Source organism: Eurypyga helias, unplaced genomic scaffold (assembly GCF_000690775.1).
Source record: "Eurypyga helias isolate BGI_N326 unplaced genomic scaffold, ASM69077v1 scaffold7242, whole genome shotgun sequence".
NCBI classification, from domain to species: Eukaryota; Metazoa; Chordata; class Aves; order Eurypygiformes; family Eurypygidae; genus Eurypyga; species Eurypyga helias.
The window spans coordinates 75,360-100,739 of record NW_010235214.1 but is presented as its reverse complement, the minus strand read 5'-3'; the positions used below and the strand labels follow the sequence as shown (position 1 = coordinate 100,739).

Genomic DNA, 25,380 nt, shown 5'->3' with positions numbered 1-25,380 from the left:
GGATGAAGGAGATTTTTAAATGAAGAGTGTGTTTTTTTTCTTTTCACTCAAAAATCTCTGACAAACTGTCTTATGCACAGTTTTCTTGGCCACTACCCTGATACATGAAGTTACAGGTACAAAATCTAAGAAAAAAATTCATGCTAAGGTACATGTCATATGTCTTCTTTGAGGAAGAATAAATTGTAAATATTAAGCTTCAATTTACTGACAAAGCATATGAAGAAAAATAAAACTTATTTGGTAAAATCAAATGCTAAGCAGTTCCTCAGAATATCCTTCTTAAATTACACATTTAATGTAAGAAATACTTCACCAAATAACACCACCTCTGTTCATTCATAGTCAGAATAAACACCTTCTGTACTAAGCATCAGTCAAATGTTATTTGAAAGAGCTGATACACAATATATTAAATAACAAAGGTGCTGAGACAGCCTTAACTGTAGTAGTTCTAATTACTGCACTATGCCGTGTTATATCTCATGGCATAATTTAGTGTATCTTCTTTGTCAATGTATTACTCATCATTTTACAAATTACAAATCTTTTATAGGAAGGTAGTTCTTACTTGGACATAGTGCTAAAATGATGGAGTGATTTCCTTTTTTCTCAATCATTGATCTTTTAAACTTTTTCCTTTAGCTGTATTAATCATGTGTATGAGCTACGTGTTGTCATAAAATATGGAATTTTTCTGTTAATTTCATATTCAATTAAAATGTTTTTTTGCTTACTGCCTCTATCTCCTGCATCACAGCAATCTATTTACTTATTGAAATTCTTGTTCATAAATTCAAAACAAAGTCAATACTGCAGTCACACATTTTCATAACAATCTATAATCTAATTGAAAATGTGGGGTGTACTTGGGAAGGGAGTGTACTTAAAATACATTCTTACTCTAAACATGTTTGATCTAACTTTTTAAAGGGGGTTTGTTTTGTGAACAGGAAGTATTTCAGAATTCACTAACATGGTCTACTTAATTGCTGTTTAAAAGGACTTTGTTATTCCAGTGTATAAGTAAGTGTAATACTGAAGAGAACTACAATCTGTAAAATTGCTGCAGAACACCCCCTATTCAGAAGACCAGACAGATATTCCAGAAGAAACATGAGTGCTTAGTGTGCTGTACTGTGGTTTTGTTGTAGATGGTAATTACAGTGCCTAATAGATATCTGGGATCTTCCAATTTAAATACCTGAATAATGGTGATTTCCAAGCCCGACCTAATACGTGGCCTGTTTAACCTAGGCAAGTGAAGTATTTCACTTAGGACATCCCCGGGATGAAACCCAGCAGTGGAGGGAAAGCTATAACATAGCAGCAGGATAAATTGTCGTAACCTGTTTGGGGTGAATTTCAGCTGAATGCTAGTGAGCACTGCAGGGAGTGAATAGCGGAGCAACTCGTAAGCGTAATGGCGGTGAGAGACCTGATGAGCCCAGGGGTGGGCACGGATTAGTTTCTGGCTGGGACTGGGTGGCCTGACTCCTTGTGATAGTGGGAGATTGTGATTCAGTGCCTCAGATGTTCCCTTTCTGCCTCGTTTACTTAGTTGTGGCTGCTTACTTAGATTATTTTGTCCTGAACCATTTAGCTTTTCCTGTTTCCAGAAACTAGTGTTATGAAGGTAGGTGATGCTGAAAGTGTCTAACCATATTTTTTGCCTGATGCGTATTTATTGGTTTATTTTTAAAAAAATGATGTCTAGGTTTCAGGTGCTGTGTTTGTGCTGGGTGCTTAGCTGTGGGAAAGAGCATATAGCTTGCTGCTAACCTAGCAAAATGTCTTTTAAAGAAATGTATATGCGAGTTATGGTTTGTTTGTACCCTGTTTTGCAGGTGGGAGTGAATCCTCTTGGGATAAAGACAAGCTTCAGTCTCCCATTACAACGGGATCACAGCACAGCATTGGTCATCCCACACTGTCAGGGCAGTCGAGCCTTGGAAGTGCACACCCACTCAGTCCTCTCCAGCAGAATCACCTGCTCACCAACAGTACGTACTGTGCTCTTACGGGGGAAAAAAAGTACGTGGAGCCCTACTTGGAGGCTGGACTTGCATTTCTTCCCAACCTCCTGGAGGTGGGGGAGATGGAAGGGAGACACATGAGCGGCAGGAAGGTCCATCCTTCCACTGTCTGATGCACGTGTGCATCATGCCCCAGCCACCCACTGGGATATGGCTGCTCTCTGTGAACAGTCACCCACTGCTTGGTTAGGGACTGTCAGCCCTTAACTGCCATGCCATGGCCTGGGCTGAAGGGAAAAATAACCATACTGTTGCTTAAAATTTTAGCTATGTGAGAAAACTCTTTTCCAGGTGAAAATGCTGACCACGAAATGAATATAGGAGACCCTGAAATAAATGCAAAATGTCAAGTTAAAAGCGAGCAGAAGCAATCCCTCTGCCTTGTTTTGCCTTGTGACTGTGGGCAAGGTCATCCATTGAACCCAGCTATCCAGAACACCTGGGATAAAATGACACAGTTAAAGTTTGGCATTGGAACCTAAAGTTCCCTTCAAACCCATCCTTTTTTCTTCCCTTAGAAAGGGAGCAGGTGGGAAGCCAGCAATTCCCCTTCTCCTTTGCACCCAAAGAGGGAGGAAGGGAGAGGAAAGTTATTCCAGGAAATATATTCAGGATAATATTTTAAAAATTAGTGAGGAGTGAAGTTAATTCTAACAGATGATGAATTACTTGCATAATTCAGTACCTGTATATATTTTACATACAGGGATATTGTGTTGTTTGCTGTTAAAGAAAACTTTAGAGGTGTTTTCCAGTAGATTTTGTAGTAGGCGTGTCGATAGGCTATTAAAGGGTTTATTGAATGTCAGACATTATGTCCAATGATTTGCAAGTGTAGGATATATTTTCTTCATAGTCCTCTGAAATGTTTGACGGATTGTGTCTTAAAACTGGTGATGTGCTGTTAAATTCTGTTTGTAGTTTGCATTTAGTTTGCATGTCAATTGGACTTTAAGTAGACATACAACTCTATGTGGCCAGATGGTGTCTGGGAGTTTTGGAACTCTATAGAATATGAGGAAAGATTATTGGGCTATTAAGGGAGCTATGCAGGGGAACAAAGGCTTATGGATATAAGCACTGAAGGGGATTGTCAGTATGGTTTAAAGTGAAGGGGGATGTATGTGGGTTTTCTTTATTACCTATCATAATTAATATGGGCGTGGATCATCATATAAAATATATAGTGAATCATAAGACATCAGAGTTGTTGATCATTACATACTCAAGCTAAACAGAAATAGTGTGAGAGCTCAGAATATATACAGTTTTGCCGTGCGTGGTGGGAGCAGTCGTGGGTTTATATCACTATAGTCAGATTATATTGGAATAACGTAAGCTATATCAGTCAATGATATTTTTAATTGTGGATTCTGTCATGCACCAGAATGGTGACTGGCCTTCTTATTTAAAATAGTTAAGAGAGACCTAGAAGTTAAAAAACTTCTAGAAATAATTAATGTGAGTAGCATGTGGTTATAACTAGTTATATGATTTTGTTATTTACTAATTGTACCTGATTTTTTTAAAAATAAGAATTTCTAATCTAAATTTAATTTAGGAAAATGATAAGACATTCTGTCTGGCAGAATAACTCCTGTTTTTTTCTGAAAAATAATTTGGCATGCCCAGAGGTAGCTATCTTCAAGTGGTCTCTCTGAAGAATTCTTAAATGCAAAACATCCTGAAATAATTTTTTCAGTGAATTGGTGCCTTGGTCTTGCTTTCCACTGTAGTCATTACTAAATACATCCAGTAATATACATACTGAAATAGATATTATTGAAACATGAGAATCCAGTTCTAGCTAGCTGTAACATGACCTTTTTGGCAATCTCAGGATCTGCAAGTTGGTCTTAAATTGCTTTATATCCATAGAAGACGACACCTTAAGTGACACTTTGGAAATTAAAACCTTTGGCAACAATTTTAACCTTCCATTACATGTTCCAGTTCCCAGACCTTCTGTATGGTAGTTCACTAGTGTCTGTAGTCCAACCCACAGCTTCCTGTATTCAAGAAGTAGTCCTAATATAAAAAACTAGTCTCAGATTGCTATGTATGTGAACTAGTAATAGTAAGAGGACTTGGTAGGAGTATATTGTGAGATAAAATTATTAATAAATATTCATATGATGTATTGGAAAACCATGCAAGTATCTGCATGATTTGGGGTTTCTTTCTTTATTGCTCTTAATAAAGACATCGCTGAACTTACGCACTGTTCTATATTCATTTTGCTAGTAGTGTGTTTGCTATGTATGTGAACTAGTAATAGTAAGAGGACTTGGTAGGAGTATATTGTGAGATAAAATTATTAATAAATATTCATATGATGTATTGGAAAACCATGCAAGTATCTGCATGATTTGGGGTTTCTTTCTTTATTGCTCTTAATAAAGACATCGCTGAACTTACGCACTGTTCTATATTCATTTTGCTAGTAGTGTGTTACCTTAAAGCTGTATGCTTCTTTCCTTTTTTTTTCATACAGCCTTTTCTGGAATGCAGAGGCTATTATTCCCTATGTAACCTCAAAATTCTTAACAAAAAATAATAGAGAGTGTGACTAGTCAATGTTCCAGTCGAATATAGACTTTAAAAATCGAGGTGTTGGGTTATGAAATGAACGACTGATACATACAACCTGCCCATTCTCTCTTTTAGGGATAGACCTGCCATTCATGATGATGCCCCACCCTCTGCTGCCCGTCAGCCTACCTCCCGCTTCGGTTGCAATGGCAATGAATCAGATGAACCACCTCAATACAATAGCTAACATGGCTGCAGCAGCCCAAATGCACAGCCCTCTCTCGAGGGCAGGGGCCTCTGTCATAAAGGTAAGAGTCTTCTAGGAGACTTAAAATACCGCTTTTCGTGGCTAACCAAAACATTTACAGTGACTTTCTCAAGGAAGATGATGAAGAGGCAGTGAAGTTACTGTCCGTAGCACACCTCGTCTGCTGTTCCTGTGTGTGGTGCAGTGGGAGGAGGTAGCCGCGGGTCAGTCAAGAAGTTGTTCAAGGTTGTTAAGAAAATTTCATGCCTGTGTTTGAGAGCTGAAGTCCAAAAGAAGTTGGGACAAGAAATTTTCGAAGTAGAAGGCTATAGGATCAGTGCATGTGATGGATTGGTGCTACGGGATTCTCTAAAACACAGCGTGTCCTCCTTTTATTGAGCAAAAATGAAAGGTTTTACCAATCTAACTTCTGTGTGTGTTTTCATGTACATGCATGTTTCTTGTTGACAAAACAAAATTTTGTCAGCTTTGAAAGGAAGTTATTTTAGTCCATTTTTCATTAGTTTTAAATATATGAGTCTATAGAGCTATCTGTTCTGCATAATACATCCCTTTTTATTTTGATATTTGTGCTCATTTACACTTACGTATCCCCATTGTGCTGGAATTGCAGAGTTCTGAGTTGCTTTATTCTAATAACTTTCCCTTGTATGCTAATCTCTCGTACCTTTATTGTAAAACACCATAGTTACAAAATATCGTTATTTTATCATAGAGAAAGTCACTGTTGCCGGTATTACAGGCCAGTTGTGAGAATAAATTAGTTAGGATTTTGTTGTACTTTTACTGTCACAGCTTGCCACTGCAGGACGTTTTGTGGAAAGAAATCAGTAGTTGACAACCACGTTTATTTTTCATACGTTTATTTTTGATACTTGTATTTATGGTTTTGACATACTCTCAAGGAAGAAAGCAATTCTCTTTTGTCACATTTCAGTACCATAAAATATTACATGTCTCTGTTGCTGAGGTCCTGGAGGTCTTCGTTTTTCTACTGATCTTCTTCCTGGCCCTGAGCATCTCCAAAATTGCCTCGGGTTGTTTTTCATCTTTACTGAGAGTCCACTTCCAAGCGATGGCAAATGTTGTTCTTAACGCTTGGGTTTTGTTTACACTTTGCTTTCTTGGATTCTAGAAGGCCGGTAAAATTCAGAGCGGGTGTTCCCCAGGTAGAGACTGTTTGGGATGAAGATTATAAAAACTTCATCAGTTGTTGACTGGCCAGGGGAAACATGATAGTTCTGATGTCCAGCTGACCATTAGTTAATGCAAGTCACTGAATGGTTAGAAATTCATTGAGTTTCCATTTGGTTTTTGGTAACCTTTTCTTTAACTGTTCAGAGACTTCTTGAGAAAATCCTCCCTTAAATGCAGCAGTGGAATATTTGTGTATTTGTGACAGCAAGTAGACTGCATAAGCTTTGATTATATTTTAAATGCTGTCGATATGTCAAAATGAAGATTAAATATGTATTTGTAAACAATGCTAGCTCTTGGTAATATAAACTACTTGCTTGGCAAGCAGTTAGGTTTCAGGATGCTCTTTAGCAGGCCCTTGCTGATGCTAGTTACTCATTTACAGCTATTTTTCCCCAACACCTGCACTGGAGGATACACAGTATCTCCACAGCAACAGTAGGTCTCACCAGCACTCTAGTGGGAATTACTTTCTGTACATGATGTAGAGGAAAATACACCAGTAGCTAATGTGGCAGAGGTAAAGTGTGCATCCATTGCTGTGTTACTCACCTGTCAAGTGAGGCTGCATCTTTCTCTCATTTGTTCTGAGTGCTGAAACTGTAGATGAATTTTATTACAGAGTGTGAGGCGCCTTTTGTCGTTTCCTTCTCTTATGTACAGTCACCTAGCTCAGAATGACGATCAGGTAAGATGAAATCCTTGTACAAAGCGAAACATGTAAAAGGAAAGCATTGCTGCTGTTATCTGCCGCAAGTATTACTTTTCTTATGACACTATTGAAGTCCTTTTAATAAGTACAAAAAATTACTAATTTTAGATAGACTGCAATTCCAGCATCATGACATTACTTGAAACGGGAGAAATTAATTGAATATATTGTGGGGCTGTTTCCATACTCTGATGACTGATGACTAAAATACCACTTGGTGTGTTTTCTGTAGGTGTGAGAATCAGCTGCTTTATAAAGGTTTTGAATGAAGTCATTATGCTTTTTATATCACGTTTGCCATTTAGAAATAAGCTGTTCTACCAAGATATGCATGATCAGCAAAGTTAACATTTAGTGCTCCAGAAAGAAATGTCATAACTATGAAACTTGATTTCTTCCTGCCAGGAACACTATAAATTAGGCAGGCACAATGGCCAGGCTCACAAAACCTTCTTAGCCATCTATAATATGATCTGATGTGATTATAGCAGCACCCCCTAGCAGTGCTATAGCTACGCTTCTGACAGTGCCTGTGTAATAAATCCCATCTTTCAGGGATTTACTGCTCATCGGAAAGAGCTTGCTCCATTTGAAACTTGGCTCACAGGGTTCGGAAGAATCTGTGTAATTGACGGTCTCATATGGCAAAACCAAACTGACAGCAACACTAACTTCACCACCTCTCCTCATTCTTGTGTTTTCTCTCCGGCTAGTTCTTCGTTTAGTTCTTCAGCTGGATGAACTCTGCAATCCAGTTACTGGCCTAGGTGTAAAATAATGTAAAATGTTGTACTTCACTGTCATTCAATAATTTTGTCCTGATACCCAGAAAAATCTACGCAGTGACGATATTTTCAGGACTTCAGAAGCAAAATTTGGGTGGGCCTTTTATACAAACCAGAGGATTTTTCACTGAAGTTTGTAGAACAACTCAACTCCAGAGAGCAGTAACTAGATAACATTCAGATTTTTATTTTACAGTGGACCTATAATGAATATGGCTATGTAACAAATGAACATGGCCATTAATATGTATTCATACCATATTATACAGTTTATCATAATGGAGTGTTGAGATACAGGCTGAGAACATGAATAGAATGCTGAAAGCACACCTAAATCTTGACAGATCATTCATATTAAATTGGGCCCAAAGGAGTCGAGGCCTCACAGCACGTAACGTGGACAGCAAATACCGGAAGAGGGGTCACAGCAAAAATGGCACTAGCTCTTTGTTCATCGACAGTGCTTTTGAACCTCAGAATCAGCCCATGTAACAACTCTCTGTCCATAGTGGAAGGAGGCCTCAAGCTATGTGCAGGAAAGGCGTCACGAGGATTAAGGTAGTGTCAGCAAGCCTGAAGTCTCAGTTTATGCAGATTAAGCCAGAAGGGGTTGATGTGACTAAAACCCATAGTGACTTACCCAATTTCAGCCAAAAGGCAGGGGGGGCAGGAGGAGGGTTTGGAGTTAGGAGAGTATAAGGAGGGCTGGAAGGAGCCAACCTTCTGGAGCAGTAACTTTGTGAGTCTTTGTATGTTCACTGAAATGCTGCTTTCCCAGATGTGCTTTGAAACAGGTTGGTGGGACATACTGTGGTTAGGGTGGGCTTCCAAATGTGTTAAACCAGCAGCCTTAAGCAGCTCTGAGTACTCCAAGAGAGCAGTGAGGCAGAATTTTATACCAGAGATTCGAGAGGTTCTTGTACCTTTTTTCCCCAGTTTTTCCTTGCTTCTTGTTCTATTCACCCCACATGCTTCGCACTTTCCTTGCTCCTCTTGCTCATGTCTCACTCTTCCTCCTCCATCTCTCCTCCTCGTCGTTCTCTCTCCCTTTCCTTCTGGCTCTCTAACAACCTCTCTGAGCTGCTGAGAGATGTGCTTCTCCTGAGTAGGTGTATTTCTGCAAATTGGTTTCCTGCTGTCCATTTTTCTTCCATCGGCACTCCCTCATGCTTGCTGTATTCCTATTTGTCTCTTATTCTTTTTTTCTCTTATTCTTTCTGTTGTTATGCAGGTCCCAATTATGAATAAATGGCACATTTTTGAATGCAGCTGGAAAACCCAGAGAAAATAAGTTAAAATGTAATAGGAATGCTTTGTTAAAAAAAACCCAAAACAACGACGAAAAAAACCACAAAACAAACAAACCCCAAGAAACCCCAAACCAACCCACAAACAAAACTCAAAGCTTTTTTATTTTTGTATTTCAAATCATATTTCTTTCATAATTTTACCCCAATATACTTTAGAAACAAACAAAAACCCACTCACTTCCTCCTTCCCATTCACCCCATACCCCTCCCCACGCTCCACCCACACCCCTCCCCCCCCAAAAAAAAAAAAAAAAAGAAGAGGGACAGTGACAGTTTAGGTGAAATGCAAAGTTTTGGTAAGGAAACTGAAATCTTGTACTTCACATCAACTCTACACAATTTCTGTCTGAATATTTACTGATAAACAGAACAAAGCATTATTTGTACTGTCTGATCGAGACATGCAGTAGAGATTTTTGCCTCTCCTTTTTTTTGTGTTCTGTTTTCTACTGATTTTTTGGGATTGGTAAAGCTTTTGTAAAGGATGTATATGACATGATTTTAAATTCCCTAAAGACAATACAGATGGGCTGTGTAATTATTGCTGAGAGGTGCTATTTTCTGTGTGCTGTACAACTCACATTCATAATATTTACCTGACAGCCAGAAAAATGTGGCCATCTCAGAATACTCTGAAACAATTCTTCTCACTATAAAAGCATTTCTCATTACAGAATTTATAACAATTTATTTCATATCTCTGTGCATTCAATTCATTCTGAATGGTTTTCAGGATATTACAAGATTTACAAAATAAAACTTCCATAAAAATCTATGTTATTTTTCTCATTATTAGATTTATTCTGTCCCATTTCATAGCATGTGTTCATTCCTGGCAGCTTATTGCTGAAATGGGTACTAGAATATGTTAGGGGAGTGACATGTGAGACAGAGTAGTTTAACTTTGCTTCTTAGAAGGGTAATTTTTTTTTGTGACTGTATCTGTAGCAAAGGAGGAGTGTGCAGTTTTGTATCTTTTCAGTCACTGGTACAGAAAAACTGTGATCAGGGAGATGTTCAGGCCCCTACAAATTGCATTAAATATCCTTCTCATGTCCCCTCCTTTGGAGGGAGGCATATTCCTCCTTGCAGTGCTAAGGATGCCTTGCTTGTTAACACCGAGACACCTAGCTGCTAGGTTGAAGAATAAGCAATGAATGTGAATACTTATTTTAAACTTGCAAGTGGGAAAAAAATAGAGTAAGAAGCAGGTACAACTCTTTTGCAAAGCTTGCAAGGGAATATTGCTAGGCCAAGCACATACTAGCTTTTAGTTCTGGCTCAGATCTTTTTAGTATTGACTTAGTCATTTGCATTTGTACTTAATAACTGATATAGCTATAACGTAGATTGGATATAGCACTATCATCATTAGTCCCGTGAGGGCCTGTCTTTCATTCAGCAGCAGCACTGGGTGAAACAATTCATAGGAGGGGTACAGGTAGAAAGTTTCCACTGCAAGATGCTTTCCAATTTTAGTCAATATACTTTCGGATTCAAAGTAAAATGTGAAGGTAAAATCTTAATATGCAAGTGAAGGTTGCCATAGTTTTCACAGTGACTGCTAATTTAAGAAATGGTGAAGAAAGAGGCTCTTGTTTGGCTGTTTACTGTCTGATTAGCTGGCGTTTTCTGTTTGGCTGAGCAGCAACTAATGAATTGATAGGAAGTAGTCACAAGGTAAGGGAATTAGCAAGTGAACATCTGGTATTAAAAATCAGTAAATGTAGAGGAGTTTTTATGATTTCTTAAATTCGGTGGGAAAATAATTGCCAGTTGACAACAACTGAAACAACTCTATGTACGCAGCGAAAAACATTTCATTTTAAATGGCAAAGTACGTATTTTTAGTGAATGACTTCCCGATACACTGCAAAAGATGAATGGGATCCAGCTGGCTTTCAGACATACAGATCCTGTCTGGGTTTTTAGACCAGCTGTTTACCTTTTTCATCTCCAGTTCTTACAGCAATTGGAGATAAGTAGTTCAGAAGACCAAGAAGTTATCTATACTCCTTGCATGTGCCTGTTTCCAGACTGAGATGGTCCAAAGTATAAACGTAACCACTGTTCTGTTGTCCAGAAACAGTCACATCTACCTATTCTTGTCGGCCACTGCCCAGCATCAGTTCAGATTTAGCACAGCTACTGCTTACTGTGTCAGGATTATTCTTTTTTCTTTGAAATGCCTAAATGCCAGTTATGTATTGCTTTTCTCAATAATGCATTAGTTAAGGACTGTAAACTTTAGAACACTGTTAACAATGTACTCGTTATTAGCATTCAAATAGTATCAACTAAGGTCAGTTGGAAAGGAGTACGTGTCTTAGTATTAACTAACAACAAGTTAAAAAAAATTAACAATTCAGTTCGCTACTAACTGAAATTGTGTTAACTTTTCTTGTTCTTCTCTCTCACTGAGGATGGGATTCAGCCAGGGAGATAGCAGCAGTGATCCTGCAGGCATGAAGAGGTGGCAGTTTTGCACAGGAGGTGAGGAGGTCTGCAGCCAGTCTACTGGCTGACTGCTCCTGGCTTCACAGACCCCTCCAGAGAAATGAGACCCTGGCTTCTACATTATTTTTAACTTTGTCGTCCATTCTGAGAATCTGAATGATGATTTGGCAGTCGCTGGGAGATTGAGTTGTGGCACAGTATACATTCCAGTGGGGAAGTAGTGTGCAAATTGAAGTTGGAACGTTTATTCTGCCAGAACCTATGAACACTGTTTTTCCAACATTGTCCTCTCTCTAAATCTTTCTTAAAATAGCTGAAAACTCTAGTATAGACCTAAAGAGAGTAGAATGCCCATTTTTCCTTCCTCTCCCTTTCATTAGCGAGATCTGGTGAATTCCAGCTCTCCTGCCACTGCAGAGCCCTGTAGAGTACAGAAGCAGCACCTCAATTAAATATGAAATATCAAGATAAATGTCTGAATAAAATATCCAGGACTCAGACAAACTTCCAAAACCTGCTTGTCAGCAGTGAAATGCCATTAAATCCTCTAGGAACTCATTAATAGATTAACATTTGGAAGAGTAATTACAGCTAGATTAGAACTAAGAATAAAGAAAAAATAAAGGAAAATCCAGCAGCATCATTTCTCTAAACTCTTGACACAAAATCAAGATCAATACTATAAAAAAATCAGAGGCAAGGAATTAAGGTCAAGATGATTATGTCAAAAATAGGTAAGCTGTTCATATATATTTCAAATAAAACCAGTGTGGGTGAAAGTTATGTAGTGTTTCATATTATTTGTGTGGAATACTACCTCACAGGGGATAGAAAAGGGATATTGAGGTGAAATCAAGGATGTATCTGGAAATTGGATGAGTTGATGACTTCAGTGCCGTTAACCTAAATCACAGCTAAAATTAACAATGTCAAGCTTTGTAGCTACATTTTCTGGGCCAAAGCAAGACACTGATCTTTAGTGAGACAGAAATATATTACCCTTCAAAAGGATTAAATACTGCAAAAGTCTTTTTTGAGAATTTATGTTACAGCTCTGTAAAGGGAAGAGAAAAGATAAGACAAAGTAGGTACTATAGTTAGATAAATAGGTGAGATTTTGAGAAATGTTTTCTTTTTTCATAAAGTTCCCACAATCTGTTAATTTTATACATATCATTCATTACATTATAACCTGGAATATGAATCTGGCAAATTTATGAACTAGGAAGAAATATAAATGGAGAAAATATGACTTTATTTAGAAATTCTTCTCTATTCCTGTGAGTGTACCTGCTGTAGAACCAGGCTGCTCAGCAGTGTGCCGGTGGGAACTGAGATACTTTCAAGAGGGAAAAAAAAGCTATGAAAAGTAACAAGGTTGTAAAATATATAGAAGACAAATAAAATGAAGTCATCAATGTGCAAAAAAATGTTAAGGTTTTAGATTTGCAATTTTCCTATTTAAATGCCCTCATTGATTTGTTACAAATACTGTTAACCCTCTGTTTGGAAAATGGTGAGGACATTATCACTTGTGTTCTCATTTGTAATAAAATAGATTAACTTGCTGTGAAATTTTAACTAGGCTGAGACACAACAGTAGCTACCTAATGAACCAGAGCACATTGCTGTTAAGTAGCTAAATAGATGCATACTGATTACAGGACTGAAAAATGGATCTGTTTACTTGCAAAAAGAATCTGTTCATGGTGTTATTCATTATAGTACGGGAAATTCAGCATTACATTTCCACACAAACATTTAGAAATAGATGATTTCTCAATCCATATGCAGTCTTAAAGGATGATACTCTATCCTCATTTGTAGTGCATATGATACAGAGGAAATTTCAGTTCCTTCGTTGCTTATAGGCAAAAGTGTATCTTCCCTGTCTATGTAAATTTTTGTAACTGGTAAGACGCTAGATGACATAATCAACTAATTCTTTTAGAAAGTGATTCACTGTGTGATTAAGAATGACATTATTATTTGACACTTTTATTTCTGCCTGAACATTTCAAACCAAGACCCTGAGTTTGAAGGCAGATTACTTGAAGCAGAGATTATTTTATAACAAGAGACAATGGGAAATGCAGTTACCAGAAGGAGCTCAAATACTTTGCTTTTCCAAATCATCAGCTTTTGAATTACTCAGATAACTCCCATTTAAGATGACATATATGGCTGTTTGTGTGATATCGAAGTGTTAATTCATAGTCATATTTGTTCATAGGTTTTTTTTTTTTTTGCAGAACAGTTGGCATGTCCTCTCCTTGGCTATTCATCTTCATGGTTGCAGTAGACAATGACATTTACTTAAACTGTGTACTCTTCTGTAAAAGTATTAATTTCAAAATGGTATTTTAATTGTAAATTGAGTAGTCTTTGTGGTAAAAAGTGGGGAAATTGTGCCAAAGGGGGACTGTTAAAACTGAAATCCAGGCAAATATAATTACAGAGTAGTAGCCTGTTAGCAGTAACCTATTTGGCAGCTATTATTTACACAAAAGTAAAAAAAACACCATAGTATTTATAAGCTCAGGTTTGCATGTATGTGATTCATCATTTATTTAGAATATTTCTTGGAGTAAGAATATGAATTGTAAAAGTAAATTAATAAGCAGCCCATCCCCAGAGTAAGTCATGACTCTATTACTCTTCCACTCATCTCAGTAACCTGTAAAACCACTTTTTCGGGGACTGAGAAGAAGACGACACAGGATACTTTAAGATCAGTGACTTTCACTTTTTTCCCCCCCGAACTTGAAAATTTGTTTGTTTAAAACCATTCAGTTTTCATAATTGTAAGAACTCGTGACTCAGCACAATAGATGCATATCTGTTAAAACTTACTAAACATTTTTAATTAGCATTCAAAAATACTGCAATTAAAAGTCTCCCTTTAAGGTTTATTAGTTATTGTATGTTCATTAAATAGCAGATAATGAGTAAAAACATATCCCCTGAGGATTAGCAGCTATGTAATAGCTACACATCTGTTACATGATTTTGAGGCTCAGTTGTTATTTAATGTACAATAACTATCCTCTTAAAAACACGTTCAGTGCTGCGTTTTCAGCTGGTGTGATTGGAACAGACAACTGCCGCCCCCTTCTCATAGGAGGATCCAGTCTCACATTCCCTTTGCATCATTCTCAAATGTATCTGTGAATATGAAGATGAGTGTGGTTTAGAGGGGTGGTTTTAATGGGTAAGAGAATGTTCTTGAGATGTCGATCTTACTGCCAGGGTTACTAATGAATTGCCTCGGTAGGTTATGAACAGGAGCTACGATGCTAGCTGTTTGTAATGGAAAAACTATTAGAATCTACCATTCTCTTCCTAAAGCTGTATTATTGATTTAGGATACTGTCCAGCGAAAATGGCGTAAGAAGTTAGATGCTGTTGAGTGTATTTTCAAAAGCACATGGTACGTTGCCACCAAGCAGCCAGATTGCATGCGCCTAATGAAAAATCTGTGAGAATAGGTTAGAAAGGCAGAAAAATTGCAAAGTTCCTGTGAGACAGCTTCCCCAGATTACACTGTAATTGTGGGTTTTAATGAGGTGGGGGCAAGAGGATCTCCCTTTTTTAAAAAAGAAAGTAATATTTCAGTTCTGAGTTTCCACAGGGAACAGCTGATTGCCAGGGATGAGAGCCACTCCAAACATGCAGTTTCTGGAATTCTGTAAATTCAAGCGTGTCCTTGTTAGTGTGTCTCCATCGGGATTACGCTTTCAAGAACTTGTAATAGAGGATTTAAAGCACAGGAAGGATTTTAAGATAAGAATGTCTAGAGTATGTCAGACCATGATCTGCCCCTTTTAGAAGATTCTCATTTTTGTTGGTCCTGGAGACCGGAATTAAGGATACTAGAACTTTGAATTAATTCAGAAAAATGTGGGATCGTTGGGTTGGAAGGGATCTCAAGTGGTCATATAATCTCTTGCCTGTCCCAGGACACGAGGAATTATTACTTACGTCACGCTTGTGTAACCTGTTTCTAAAGATTTTTACTGCTGAAAACTCCACGTCGTCTTCAGGCAACCTGCAATTATAGATACACAGAACTGCAGCATTTCATTTTGCTAAATTTATATGATTTCTTACCCTTTTTTTCCCCCTTACCTAAAGTACTATGTATATTTAAATCAGAGGTTAGCATCAAAGGTTTGTGTGCAAATGTACACTGGAGAATTTGCAAGCGCTTTCTTATTTTTGTTAGCCAGTGGTGCTTTTCATGCAGAAGTGAAGTTCTTACCAGTGCCACAGCATTTAGAATTTTGTGGGTGCTATGCTGAGAAGATATTGATGCAATTTATTGAGGTACAGATTCTAGTGAGTTTACAGATTTGGCTGCATTTAGTGACTGTTTATAACACAAATCTGAATGGGTTATTTTAAATGTGACTCATATGTCAATTTTTAGTATCTGTAGGTTAAAAATAGTTTGTGAAAACAACATGAAATAATGTTCTTTATGTCCCCATGTGTGAAAAAGTTAGACAATAAGAAGTTACCAAGAAAAAAAGGAAGAGGTGGCAAATGCTATGTCATGACTCAGAGGATGAAAAGCTGTGCCCAGTTACATTGCATGTGGAAGGCAATACTCTGTTTGGCCACAGCAGACTATACTGCTCTTTCAATGGGAATTCTGTTCACTCTGTATCTTGGAGAGATCATTTGTTCTTGCTATTTTAGCCAACTTCATTTTTTCATTGAACTTCAGTGAAGTTCATGCATCAAATTGCACAGACCTTGTTTTATTTCTGTTTCAAGGAAAGGATTCAAGACAGCCCTTCTCCAGCTCTGTCCCTAGAAGACAGTCAGCGGCCTGGGAGCCACGGGTCCTCCCATCAGAGCAGCAGCGTGTCCAGCTCGCCGTCCCAGTTGGACAACACACCAGACAGAATTGGTTAGTGCCCTGCAGCCTCACACCCCTTCGCGGTTACTGACTCAAGAATTTCAGAAGTTGTTTGAGGCAAATATTTCTTTGCTGGGAAACTGGGGAAAGCGCTCACTTGCTAAAAACCCCCAGAAAGTTCATCACTATAGGTTTGTTTTGTTAGGTTCATCACTCTGCAGAGCCCAGCCCCTCAGGTTCATTCTGTGCCAGTATCCACCCGTGCACAAAAGGTATCACCCCTTCTCTGGAACGACCAACTTCTCTTGCATGCTGGGGTAAACAAGTGTCTCTGAAGGCATCTGGAAATGAAAAATCTTTTTCTTTGTATGTATGTCAGAAAAGTCACAGATTATATGACGACTTTTCTGTTCCAAAAACCTCTTCATGCCCACGCATTCCCTCATCAGCACAAGGCAGAGGGCTTTGGGGTTTTTTTGGTCTCTCCACCAGAGCTTTCACAGTCTGTGCATTATTGATCTTGTGTTTAGAACGCTAATTCAGTCTAGAGGAAGTTTAGATCCTATTCTTGGTGCTTCCAAGAGGGATCTAGGGCAAGTCAATTAACATCTCTTCACGTCAGTGCATGTCAACACTGCTGTCTTCACAGTGACTGGAGCCTGTGCAGGCACTGCTGAGCTAGATTTAACTGCAGGGACAGTGCAGTCCGTGTAAGACAGCGTAGCCTTCACACCCAGGAAGTAACTACTCAGCTGTTTGCTGGGATTTTCCAGTTTTGACTCCGGTCCACGCAGCAGCACCATGGCACTACATAGCACAGTCGGCTCTACACAAACTAGTCGTTGGAACCTGGGCTACTTCGCCTAAACATCTGCATACACAGGGCAGGGACTGCAAAGTAGATTCCCCTCACCGTCTTCTTCTGTAAAATAGGGCTAGAAATACACTGCACCAGAAATGTAACTTCCCATAGCAACAAAGAAAAAGGGACTTCTGTCGTCGCTGTAGCTTTTGAAAGCTACTGTAACTGGTTTTATTAATAGTAGTAGCACACAGGGCACACCTCTGGGCTCCAGAAATGGTACTGACAGTGTTTTAAAGAAAACTAAGCTTTATTTATGTTAAACCAAATACTTGTCTGTGTTGAAGTCTAACACTTCCTGTTATAAAGATACGTATATAAATATAGATATATTTTAAATTTTGCAATTTAAAAAAAAAGCTTTTCCTAAAATATGACAGTGGAAGTTTTTAACAAGTGTCCTCACTGGAATAACTTGAAGTTTTATAACTGGCTAATTGCAGAGAAGGAAATGTTTTAATCAAATAAGAACAAAGAAAATAGGCACCCTGAAATCAAAATTAACACCTCTCTCTGAGCTTGCAGGTGTTACAAATTTCTTTCAGCACTACAACATATTGTTTTTTCACTGTCCTCTATCAATTTGGATTACTATCTATATCTCTTTTTTTTTTTTTTAACCTTGCTGCTTTATAGATAACCACTAATACTTAAATCCTTAAATGTAATCCTTTTGCCACAAATTATTTCTGTGAATTACTTTTCTAATTACTTAATTTGAACATTTCATAAGAATTCACATTCACCTGAGTAGTAATTTGCGTTCTATCTTGGTATCTTTATTTAATCAACTTGAGCAAATTTGTTTTGCTCATTTATTTCACTTGGCTCCGAGTGCTGAACTGGGACAGTGAAATGGTTTATTGTGGACAATAAAAATGGTGCATTGCTTTAGAACTTATAAATAAATGTTAAAATACCAAAATATTGATGAAGGGGAAATGTAATTTACTATTTTCCTCTCTTCTGACACATTTTACTGGCAGTGTTATATATCTGTGCACTCTGATGTTTTTTAGCTATGCTGACCAACAGCAGGGAAGGAGAACTCGTTGATCAAGAAACTGGGACCAGCCTAAAAAAAATACAAAAGGAGAAAGGTAAAGTTACAGACCATTTCCCATCTCAGGCACTTAATTACGCTTATTATGTGGTTTATTCCTTTTTCTAGTATTCTGCATGTACAATGACATAATATTATAAATTTAAGAGAGCTAAGTGCCTAATTGCAATGAATAATGTATCCAGTGAATTTACGTGGCGTTCTCCTTAGGAAGGGTAAACAATCGGATCTTTGCTTCTGTCTGTTTATGTAGTATGGGGCTAATATTTTGCCGGTCGTTTGACTCAATTATTTATGAAGTTCCTAGCTAATATTTGATTAGTCATGTGGTATTGTTTCTTTGCCTACAGTGGATGTGTGTGCAGAATTCTCTAATGCTGGCAGGTAGGTGAGGGAAATAGACCATTTTTTGTGTCTAATAACATTACATTACCTCACAAAGGGGAGGCAGCAAGGGAAGGAGTGATGTCTGACCTGTAGCAATTGTCCCGTAGGCAGGGACGTGCTCGGGGAAGTGCTGTAGGGACAGAGAGCGCCTGGCATCTGTGTCTGCATGTCAGGGAAGAAGCTGCCGTTTTGTTTCCTTGCACATATAACCAAAAAATAAATCATACTGGTAGGTGAGAGGTTTGTTCAAGCACTGTACAAAATAAGTGCCTGCAAAAAAATGTGGGTTATAGTTAATGAAATAAAAGAAACCTGAAGGTAAGTGAGTACTGGAAAAATACTGCAAAGGCGTATACTGAGGGAGGTATTACAGTTTTGGAGTGAACAAGATGCGAAGGAAAAGACAGAGAAGTGACTCAAAGAGGAGACAACATAAGCTAAATGTACTTACAAGTCTACTGGAACAGTTTATCATGAATGAGAACACAAACTGATTTATATTTCGGTGGAGGTGATTTTAATGTATTTTTGGGAAAACTAAAAAGACAGGTGTAGGTGATTTTATGAGCTACTCAAAAGAGAATTTGGAGGCTCCATGTGCCTGGTGGTTCCAGAGTTACATAAAATTATTTGAGCAGATTCATGATTTTGTATGATCAGCTCTATTCCTTAGACATCTGTGACTGATCCAGTCATGGGTAGGAAGAACCTGAAACTTCCTCCTTATACTTCCTATTTTCGTACTCAACTCTCTCTCTTCTTGAAAGCAGAAAAAGCTGTTTTCTATTCACTGGTTTCTCTAGGCATTTAAGCACTTTCCTCATGAACCCCAAAAGAGCCCTTCTGTGCCATTCTGAGGTAATTTTCTGTCTGGATCATCATGCTTAAATCATTCCCGCTTGACTCCTGTTGGCATTTACAGACCAACGTCAGAGGCTAAACTGTTATCAATCGTTCCTTCAACCTAAGATTAAAAAATTGCATTTCTGTAGTAATTACATAGGTATTTAATCTAAATTGGAAAGTGTAGTTGATTTTAATTTTGTTGAACTGTGCATGGTTTCTTGCCACATGTTTAGTCATTTTTCAGCAAAACAATTCAATATCCTATGGGGTTCTAAGAGGCAAATCATGTAGTTATTGGTAGTAGCAGTCCTGTCACTCAGGACGGGTGAAGGAAGGTACAGTTTAAGAATGAGAAAAGACAATTCAGAAATCCCAAAAAGCGTGAAAATAATTTAAACCCCACCACCTGTGAACCCAATTCCCAGGCTCCTGAATGTTCCTTGTAGCATGTACAAAATGTCAAAGATCTGATACTGACATTTTGTGTATCATAATTCACCTTAAGATTAAAGTTGTATAGGTTTATTAATTTCCTGTTTCACATTTCTGTATAGTATTATCTTCAATTGATTTTGTACTGAGAAATACGTTTTTATACATGTGTTAACTTCTGCATGCACTTAGGGCATTTTTTTAGGATGAAGTTAGTGTTCAGAGATTCACCTATATCAGAAAAAAAGTGCTTCAAAACCATGAGAAATGTTAAATTATCATTTTAAAGAAGGAATAAGGTTTCTGTTTTTCTCCTTAGTCTGCACAGCTCAAATTTTTCTCTGACAACATGAGAATGAGAAATTATTTCTTTCTGTTGAATGCAGATGTAATTTTCAAGTGATCCCACAGCTCCAGGACCAAAACCTTTTGACTACACTATAATGGGACAAATGCTGAAATTTTAAAGGCACCAACATTATATATCCAGCAATTCCAAGCTGATTTTGCATTTGGCAGTGTGACAGACCTGTATTACAGTTCCTGTAGGAATCACTGTTTTATAGGATACAAGCACCCAGTTAATTGATGGACTTACTCTGCCTCTGAAAATCCCCAGCCTGTGTGTGCTGGGCCTTTCTCTCACCCCGTACAAGTGCTGTCATTCCTCAATGATTTGTCTCACTTCTTTGTTCCTAATAGTATTATTATTCTCCTGTGTGTAATTATTTTGGGCTCTGGTGCACCTCAAACACGTTGAGTGTTTTTCAGTCAGATGTGGACAGTCACTGAGGAGTGTGATCTGTGCTGGGTTGCTCAGCAAAAAATACGTGTGTAATCAGTATACAGAACAAGCTTTGTTTTTCAAAACCTGCCATTACTTTTACTAAGGCAAAATATATTTACCACGGAAAAGAGTTTCAAAGTTATTAAGAAGGAATGTAGTTAAAATAAAAGTATCAACATTTATTAAGTATGACAAGTAAGCGGTTTATACAGCCGTGGCAAACATATGTTTTCACATCTGTTTTGAGTAATATCACCATGATTTTAAAAATGATTTATAGCTCTGCAGGCCATAAAATGCCAGCTTTGCTGTAAGTTGGAAGTTTTCAAACAACAAAGAAATTATTGAAGGCATAGACTGAACATGTTTTTGTGTTGTACACCTTGATATTACTTTGCAAATCTGAGCACTTTGTAACAATTAAGATAGCAACAAATGAAAATTAACTAACTAAAATTTAGCAGTAGTACTATCTGTGTGAAAATCTTAATATAAAATACAATAAAAGTTATTGCAATTGTTATAGGCAAATACTGTGCTATGCCTCAGGATAGGCAATTTTTGTTTTCCATGTCCCATCTTAAGTGATCTCAGCACCAGACAAAAATGTGCCACTTTGTTCTCATCAAAGTAATCTCAGTGTAATTAGACCTGAAGAGAATATAGCTTAACAGTTTTTCTTTTAAAAAGTCAGTTAATATGGGGTTGTTCCAATTATATTGAGCAGTTTGCATATGTTGGTGGGGCAGAATTTACAGAATTAGCGGCTGTCGCAGCACAGAGGGGCATACAGACCTTGCCTTTTAGCTTTTTAAAGGAAAAATGCCATTAAATCTCAATTACTCTGCATCCTTTCATCAGCTTTTTAGGCAGTATGGTCAGGCTTAACATTAGAGGACAACAAAGTCAAACCTCTTTATAGGTCTGCAGTTTTATTTTTTTTATCCGAAATACATCGTTAAGTTTTTGTCAAATGTCTTCAAGTATTATGGCACATTTTGCCTCTGTGTCCATATCAGGGTTTGAGTGTAAACCATATGAAGAGTAATCTGCACTTTATTTTGAAATCACTAGTGAAAGGAAACAGAGTTAGAAAATCACCCACAAAACATAGTCCCAGCGTCTGTTTACAGAAACTTAAACACAAGTTCTTCCTGATTGTGCATAGCTGCTGTGTCTGGATTTAAGCAGTTACATTTTACCTGCACAACTGCTCACAGAAACGAAATTTTTAATTCATCTGCTTCAGTATATATCCTGGAAGAAAATCTCTGTTGTATGGGAAAGGATTGTGTTTCACACGGCCCCGTACAGGCTGTATGGAAACCTCCATGTGAATGCTGGCATTAGGAAGGTTAAACGAGCCAGAAAAGAGTTTGGCCGTGCCTTCCAGTCGGATTTAAATGCTGGTACAATTATTCTGTTTGACTGCATGACAAGGAATATTTCAAACTCCTCATATAGGATGGAGCAATAAAAGACACTGGCCCAACCCTTGCCACAGAAACCAGTGGGAATGCTCGTGATGTCTTTAGTGGGAACAGTTTGGCCAAAGCCTGGTATTCTGAAACATCGCTGTCCCAGCTAATACTGCTGGTTGTTACTCCAGACGGGAATGGTACACGCTCCCTGGCTGCACAAGTGCTGTACCTCCTGGGCCGATGCCATGCCGTGGGAGCCGTGCTGGTGCCATGCCCCCCTGCTCCAGTTTCAGTGGGAGGCGAGCAGGACGTGTGGGTTGACGTGGGCGTTTGGGGCACTGGAGCTGCACTCCACCCAAAGGGAGCCAGAGTAAAATTGCATAGGAAAATATCCTAAATGACCAGTATCTTCAACTCAACCATTGTTCAGGCAGTCCTTGAGTAGAAGTAAAGGTTGTTTGGTGGGAAAGTGATTCGCTCTGAATTTCCCAGAGCTGCCCGGGGGCGATGCTGGCCTCCTTTGGCCCAGTTGTCTGCATCTTCAGAGCAGAAATCTGCACTCAAGGGCTCTGTCTCATGTTTCCAATAGACGGTAGTCTCCAAAACTGTGCATCTGGCAACTATCCCTTTTCATTTTATTAAAGAACACCTTTCCCTTTATTACTTCAAGGAAATGGGAATTTTGCATCATTTCTGTCAGCTGAGTGAAATATTTTCAGATGGGCAGAAACTATGGTAATGAAAGAATAACTATTTATTTATTGTGTTTCATTAGTGGAAAAGAGGTTTTATGCCATTTAAATTAATCATTGCCGAAGGACTGGGTTACTCAGGATGTGAGGGGAGGAGAACGAGCAGGTGCAGAACACCTGAAACAGCAACAGGCCCCGGTGCTGGGGGTGTCCTCCGGAGAGTGTTACTCTTCCAACAATTAATCTGAAAGCATCCAGGTGGAGAGTGCAAGGAATAAGAAAGAGAAAGAGGAGTAGGGAGCTCTACCACGCAGCGTGTATGCACAGTGTACAATAGGTGCCGACATTTCCAACGTTCACCATGGTGTTTCTTTGACGTACCGATACTTGCAAGTTAAAGATACAATGGGAAAAAAATCAATTTTCTTCACGAACATGCTCATGAATCTCCTCTTGAGCTACATGGAAAACTCCCCAAATTAGAAGAGAAGTCACGTTCCTTTTGGTATCTAGGTGTGTGTATGGGGTCGTTTCATAAGCAGTGGCTGCAGTAGTACATGGGTTTAAAGGTTGCAAGGGTTCCTTCTTCCAAAAGCCCCGAGTGACATGCGCAGTGCAAATGTTCGCTGGAAAATTCAGTGAGATTTGTACATTTTCTGTCCTCTGAGAATACTGAAAGATAAGAAGCACAGTGCTCTATTCTGGGAAAAGGCTTTTTCCACAAGTTTTTTTTTTTTGTTGTTAAATTTAACCTGCAAGTGAACTGACAGCTGTTAAAATGGTGGCCTAAGAGTAGATGTGATTTTTCATCAGTCAATCAATCCAAAACAACCCAAACCCATGAAACCAAGGCAAACTGTTATTAACACTTAGATTCACAATGTGTGTAAGTAGAAAGTAATGGTAGAGCTTTAATTTTTAAAGCATTTAGACACATAAGGTTATGATGTGTGTTTAACTGTTGCTCAGATGTTTATAAATACAAGGGCAGTTGTGCAAGATCTAGTGAAGTATTCCAAGGACACATCTTTTACATTAAGTTTATATTAGAACTTGGTTTGCAGAATCATTTTTAAGATTGCATTTTTTCTGAAGAGTAAAATACCTGCGTCATAATTATCGTGGCAGCTGGACCAAGACAGTTTCTTACATTGATATATAATTTATTAATATGTTTTATTTATTAGATTTCAGTGACCTTAAAGTATTGATGTCTAAACACTACAAATTGTGAGTTTAGATAAATATGCTGAAGTAATGAATTTTTCTTCCTGAAAAGGCTTTGGACCGATTTTTTAAGTAAGGTATTTGTGTGAGTCTGTGGAATAAAATGAGCAGATAAGAATGAAATAAGACAGAAATAAGGTACCTACTCTCCAAAGTCAGATTGTCTCTTCAGAGTTTACCATTTCCATTTTTCCTCCAATACTGTGAATTGAGTTTTAGGTAGATCCATCTTATTGAGCTATATCAGATTTGAGAGGCATAAAAAGGAGAGAAAAATTGCTGATTGGCAGCCAGTGACCTAAGAAAGCTTTTGGATTAGGCCCGGGAATCTTTTCCTTAGAGTTAGCACTTATATTAAAACTGGCCCTTTGAATCCTCTGGTTCATAATACCTCTGATGCGAAGTCATTAACCTGGAAACTGCAGCTGGTGACATTCTTAATGTCTATGAGTTATTTAATAAGTTTGCCTTCAGTCCTCATTACGAGCAGTAAGATCTGAAAAATATGCATCCTGAAAGGTTGCTGAATGGTTTTCTCGTGTTACAGAATTCCTTGAGATCTCTGGGAGTGCTCTGACAGGGATTCAGCCTCCCTCTGCTTGTGCCCTGAGCCAGCCATAGGCACCAAACCCGCTCCTGAGAAACTGTGTGTGTAACCACACGGGCATGGAGGTTCTTTTCTGTTTGAACTCATCCAGTAAGTCTAGCCTGTCACCCCTCAAAATTTGTGTTTGTACAGACAGTATATTGTGTTGAAAAAACCTGTGTCGTTTCTCACAAGGACAACAGGCTCCTGTTGAACACTTCTTCACTAGAAAACTACTTAGAAGTCAGCAATTTCTGCTTTCACTACAGGTGTCTGTTACAGGAAAAGATGCTTTTGGCATATTTCTTGCATTTGATTTAGGCCAAATTAAGTGAACAGATAAAATTTTGAATTAATGACAAAAATCATTAATTGGTGATTTTGAAAGGTCTGCAGTATTTGTGTCTGAGGAAGGCCTTCAAGAAATTCATAGAAGCGGCACTTCATAAAATACAGGTTTCTTTTGTAAGGATTACAAATAGTGAGCTAGGCTTTGGAGTTTGTCGCTTCGCCCTTAGGTGGATGTTACATACCGGTGAAACACCGAGTGACACGGTGACAGCCGTGGGCCTGGCTCCAGGCCTGATCATGGGAAGTAATAAATCCTTAGTGGACATAGAAAGTAGTGAACTTACCTGAGATTGGAAGTGGAAAAAGATTATCTTCTTGAAATAGATAGGTAGTCGTGAAACCAGAACAAGTGTGTTCTTCATTATATTCCAGACATTGCATTGAATTACATCGCTAAAGTTACGGGGTGTCTTGTTAGCAGAGCTGGTGTGACCCACATACTGAACTCAGAAGCCACTGGGGCTGCGGAACATGAGGAGGTCCGGACCACTGCCAGCTCAGGCTGTAATTTCAAGGAAATCGGATTTTGTGTTCAATTGTTGGGGCAGAGGGCACCACTACAGAA

The 25,380-nt window shown here is 38.3% G+C and overlaps 1 protein-coding gene across 1 annotated transcript in view; it reads left to right on the top strand.

Annotated features, from left to right (window-relative positions):
- The window catches only part of LOC104505903 (dachshund homolog 2-like), an 81,630-nt gene that overhangs the window by 10,291 nt on the left and 45,959 nt on the right, over window positions 1-25,380 (top strand). The window contains exons 2-5 of the mRNA XM_010146663.1: window positions 1,848-2,003; window positions 4,704-4,876; window positions 16,077-16,212; window positions 18,043-18,123. Coding sequence (XP_010144965.1) covers window positions 1,848-2,003; window positions 4,704-4,876; window positions 16,077-16,212; window positions 18,043-18,123 — 546 coding nt within the window. The remainder of the gene's footprint in view (window positions 1-1,847; window positions 2,004-4,703; window positions 4,877-16,076; window positions 16,213-18,042; window positions 18,124-25,380) is intronic.